This window comes from Atta colombica, unplaced genomic scaffold, assembly GCF_001594045.1.
Source record: "Atta colombica isolate Treedump-2 unplaced genomic scaffold, Acol1.0 scaffold53, whole genome shotgun sequence".
In the NCBI taxonomy this organism is placed as follows: domain Eukaryota; kingdom Metazoa; phylum Arthropoda; class Insecta; order Hymenoptera; family Formicidae; genus Atta; species Atta colombica.
In genome coordinates, this window is record NW_017259543.1 from 538,696 (window position 1) to 544,308 (window position 5,613).

Here is a 5,613-nt window from a genome sequence, read left to right on the forward strand (position 1 = left end):
TATATGTGTGTAAAATAATAACTACTTTTTATTTCATCTTGAGATTTACATGATTTTAGTATTTCCATTTTACATTTCTATTCCACGTATATAATTCATCGATATATAATTTTACGTCACTTTAAATACACCGCACGGAGCTCCTAATCGATTATTTCTTCACTAGGAATGTAGAATTGTCTTTTAATTTCCAACTAAACTTTGTGCTTGCAGATGGCAGAAACACGCGAGATGGAATCGCCTTCGGCCCGTCAGGACTGTTTCGTTGAGGCCCAAGAGGATTCCACCTCAGTGGAGGCCGAAGCAGAAAGCGCACCGTCGCCAGGCGGGATGATATCAACAACGATAACAACGACAACAATGGATGCCGATGACAACGACTACGCGACGTGTCCATCCGTCGTACGGGACTCGTGTGAAGATTTGGTGATGGTATGCGAGAGATTGGACGAAAAACCAGAGGACGAAGAAGCAAGACAATCGAGAGATAAACCGGAAGCGAATCAAGGTGAAGAGGAAAAAGAAGAAAAAGAAGAAAAAGAAGAAAAAGAAGCAAATACAGATTTAACACTAGACAAGAAAGCCAACGAGGAAAATCAGAAAGACGAAATTGGTGCGAAATCGACGGAGGATACTCTTCAGGAACTTGAAGGATCACCAAGAATGCTTGATTCTGAAAATCGCAATATCGACGAGTCGAAATTGTGGGAGAATGGGATCGAGAAGTCCGTATCGCCAGACGTTTCCAGGAAGAGACCGGCCGCGAGTGATTTCCTGTCGATCGGCGCGGAGATCAAGAGGATCGGCATCGAGATCTCGGAGGAGCAGGCGACCCAGCTAAGGAACGACGTCAGGAGACTGTCACCAGTGTTGGTGAGCCTGCGGGAAAGAACCCTAGGTGAAGTATCTCTAACCTCGGAGTCCTATCTCTTCGGGGATGAGTTGGACGGCAGGAAAAGGTCCACTGCGGGATCATTTATAGCGAATGATTCCAGAAATCAGGACGTCGATCAGAATCGCGAGAAACAGGATGCGAGTGAGCAGAAGAAGGAGGAGAAGGAAGCGATCGGTAAGATTGACTCGGATCCTGCAGAATGCACGAGCAGCGGCGACGTCGAGGCGACATTAAACTGCGTGAGAAGAAAGCTAGAGTACGTCAGCGAGGGCGAAATTGCGATGTTCGGCGTTGACGTGGTTTCTCCGATATTCTCAAAAAATGACAATTTGGACGGAACGATAGAATCCTGTCAAGACGACATCAGAGATGCGAACATGGCCACGAACGCTAAAAGCGAGTCTTGCACTCCGATTAAAAAACATGTCGGCGAAGCAGCAATGAGTCCTACAGTACCATCAAGTCCCATCTGTCGAAATTTAAGTATCGTACTGAATCGCATCGAAAATGATGACTTAAAACAGAAAAGTGTCCTAACAGATACAAACGTCGACGAAAACATATGGAATTACGTTGTCGGGGAAAGCTCATCTTGTTCCAATGGAAAAAGGAATTTCGTCGAGGAGGAGTGTGATTCGTTCAAAGCGACTTCGGGGACTCCGGAGAAGAATCCGAAGAAGCAACGATGGCATAGCCCCACTAATAATTCCAGTCCAATGACTAGAAAAAAATATGAGTCGATAGAGAGTGCTCATAGTCCAGACAGTGGAATGGTCTTGAAGAAGTGTAAAGTGGTACTGGAGCGAATGAATCAAGTTACGGAGAATCCATCGCAGTCGGAAAACGCCGAAGAGAGTGGAGCTTCAAAGGAGATCGAAAAGGACGACGAACCCGCGCCTATCGCGGTGATTGGTAAACTCGAAGAGGATGAAGAGGTGGTGCTGGCGAGCTCGTCGCCTACGGCCGAGGACAGCCGCGTGTCCAACGAGCTGGACTCATCGGAGACGATGCCAAGTTCGCCGGAAGAGGCGCCGGAAGTATCGGTGGATGTTGCCGAGGGCGTCGACACCGAGACCGAAACGGAGACCGGCTCCGACAGTTCGGAGGTGTCGCCCATCACCAGCATCCGTCATGAATTGCGTGACGTCGATATGGCGCCCGATCAACTACCGTGCTCCGAGGGAGTCACTTTGTGCTGCGTGGAGGCGATGGCGCCGATCATGACGAGATTGGAGGCCGACCGACCGGAAGCGTACACGGAGGACTCCGCCGAGAGCCTGGCCTTGGCGACTGGTGCCAGGGACGAAGTCAGGTCCGACGGGAGCGATTCTGGTCTGGGGAACGAGATCCCTGGTGACCCAGGACCGGCTCCTGCACCGGAAAGTGATTCAGAAACCTCTTTCCTCGACAGACTGCCGGATGACATTCTCTCTGATAAGGAGAAAGGTAAGAAGCATTTCTTTTTTCAAGATTCTTATCACACTGAGAGAAAAAAATGATAGTTTAATTATAATTTATAATCATTTCTGATGCAAATCATATATCCTTCTGGTAGACCTATAAATATAATAATTATTACGAATATTATAATTAGTAATCGCTATAAAAATGGAACTTTAATTACCATTTTTTGAATATGTAATTATAGTCATGAATATCATGAATATTAAAGTCATGAATATCAAATTTTTCTTTCAGTGCACAATTTGAGTATTCTTTCTCTATTGATTTTTTATTGATTTCGATGGAAGTGTCTAGAATTATTAAATTGTTATGAAGTTCTGGTTGCAAATCACTTTGATATGCTTGTTGAAATTTGGAACTAATATTTGTTAAGAAAATATGTTGAGAAAAATTTTTGATATTTTTTATTATTATTACATGTGATGATAATTACAATTATTACTGCTACAGTGTAAGTAATATACATAATAGTGTTAATTGACATCGAAAATGATTACAAATTGTAGTTATTACTATAAAAATTATTGCAATTTAATTATAATTTATAGTCATGATAAACATATAAAATATGATTGAAAAAAAACTGTAAATTACAATTAATTTTCGATGCCACTGTGTATTATAAAACTATACGTATACTCTTATTATTACTGACGTTATAGCAGTAATAATCATAACTATGGTAACATGTAATTATAGTCATAAATACTAAAAAGTTTTCTCTCAATGTAAAAAATAGTTTAAAATGAATGTGAATTAATCGTTGTTCGTGAATTGTCATTTAAAAGTTAGATAAGGATATTATTAGTTTTAAGTTTTAAGCAGATTTTAATGGATTTTGTAAATGCATTGTTGTTTGTAAACGATCGCTTAAAAATCACTCCATTTTTATTTTATAATATTATACTTTTTATATGATTTTTTCGATGACTTTTCTAATTCTATCATCAATTACGAAAAGCTGTACAGTGTATACATCTATCCTATTTTATATTCAAATTTTAAACTGTGTATTACTCAACATTTAAATTATTCGATGTTTAAATTATCTGTGCAAGATTGCCTTGTTATTCATCTTTTACAAAAGATTTTGCTGAAAGTAGCTATAGTGCAAGCTTTTAACAAAGAGATTGCTATTAAGCTGTAAAAGTCTAAGGATAATCATTCTAAAAATCATTAAATTGTGCGGCCAGCTTGAAGATTTTTGTAGATTTTTATTCTTATAAAAACGAAAATTTTTAAACTCCGCGAGGATTCTTCTTGCCAATTCAGTCTAGCATTTGCATCAGATCTAAGCTGTCTAGCAAAAGAGTGAAGAAAGCGCACAACTCGATAAGTCTCGCATCGATTGTCAACGTGCGATACACCGGGTGTCTTGGAACGAGCGGAAAGCACGACATTGCTTTCTCGATAAAAATCAGAGTGCACTTTTCTTGGCAAAATGTCAACCAGTCGACTTCTGCTTCGACGCCTGAGTTTCGAATTAATATATCGTATAATAAATAAAACTTTGAGCCGAAAAACGAATAAGGAATTTATCTATACAGAAATTTTTCCATCGCCATGGATTGACTCGCAGGAGTCTTTTCCCCTTCAATAAAAAATCATTACCGTTCCTCGGTATCTCTCTTGCTGACAGAGGTCGAATTCAAAATTTCGCAAGAAGAATTTGACAAATTGCTTTCTCTCTCAATAAATCGTAATGCATCAAGGTCTCAGAATTTTCGGGATTCCTGAAACATTCAAGGCAAAGTGTCACGTATCGTTCTTAGCTCATATAACATAGATCATTCTAACAATATTGCAGCAACATATGTCCAAAAATATTGCAGTAATACTGAAACTTTGCTGCAATGTTTGCAATTACTAAAATATTGCTGAAATGTTGCAATGTTGCTGCAATATTGCCAGAATTGTCTGTGTTATATGAGTTCTATACAACAAGAAGTTTGCAGCAACATTGCTGCAATGTTACTGAAATGTTTGTTTTCCCTAAATGGGAACGATCGTCGTAGGGATTTGTTGTTTCGTGACACGGCATTCGCGGCTTTCAGGGGTGAACCAGTTGGATGGCTACGCGGCGTCCTCGGGGACACCCGGGACGCCGGGACAGTTACCTCTGACGAGCTTCCGGACACTTCCGGCCAAGAGCAATCTAAAGCGTAGACTGACCGACTGCATGGAAAGTGACGAGTCGCGGGGCAACGTCGACGAGCCTTTGAAGAAGAAGCGCAACATTCAATTCGATGCAGTGACGGTCTATTACTTCCCCAGGGCGCAGGGTTTCACCTGCGTACCTTCCCAGGTAAGTGGGAAAATCGGTTTCTCCCTCCCATCATCTTTCCTTTCAGCTCGCAACCTTTGTGCTACCTTCGCGATACGTCTTCCCTTTCTTCCCTTTACGTCTGTATCTTGATCGCCTCGCTACGCTTATAGAAGTACATGGTTCATTGAACGCCATTTAAATTTTCATATATTTTCATTCCGTTTTTCCGGAAGAGTATGAATACAGAAAATTCGCATGTTTATTTCGCTATCGTTCTCTTTACAATCTGTACGCTTCGTGCATTGCCAATTGTATTGCTCCAATTATCTTTCACATGTTATTTATATTATTGTTTAATTACCTTCTTCCCCCTCTCTTTGTATATAAACGCGCATGAATGTAATTAAGTCAAAAGATGCTCCATTTGATGTCAGGATCAAGAGGAGAATAACAAGCATCCAAAGTTGTTTATGACGGGATATCGTGCCATTTATAAAATCTACTCCGTAAGAAATAGAGATCGAATTTATATATAAGACACGATTGATTCTTCTTTCTTTCAATCGCGTTCACGCAAGACAACTCTTCTTTCAATTTTTCCCTTTATCTGACGTCATTTATAATTTCGTTCTATAATATTCACAATAATATTCACTATCGAATTTGTGTAAGATGCTCGATTCCCTTTCCTTTTGTGTGCCATTACTTTACAATAAAACTATGGCGTGATATATAACGTTTCTTATTGGTTAACGTAAGTTTCAGTCATAAGGGATTCCATAACCGCCATAGAGGAAAAAATGAACAAATTTTGTCAACGACCTTTTGTAATAACGTTTTCGTAATATCATTCGTATTTTATTATGAAGCTTATTCTTATTCATTTGCATTAGTATCGGTTTTATTAATTTTAATTTTTTATTATTAATTTCTATTAATAATAAAAGTCAATTTATAAATTCACACATCAAGTTCGAAATCATGAAAA

General features: G+C 39.6%; 1 protein-coding gene across 1 annotated transcript in view; it reads left to right on the plus strand.

Annotated features, from left to right (window-relative positions):
- Nucleotides 1–5,613, plus strand: part of LOC108691860 — a 46,765-nt gene that overhangs the window by 36,949 nt on the left and 4,203 nt on the right. The window contains exons 2-3 of the mRNA XM_018199796.1: nucleotides 214–2,341; nucleotides 4,414–4,664. Of these exons, the coding sequence (XP_018055285.1) occupies nucleotides 214–2,341; nucleotides 4,414–4,664 (2,379 nt within the window). The remainder of the gene's footprint in view (nucleotides 1–213; nucleotides 2,342–4,413; nucleotides 4,665–5,613) is intronic.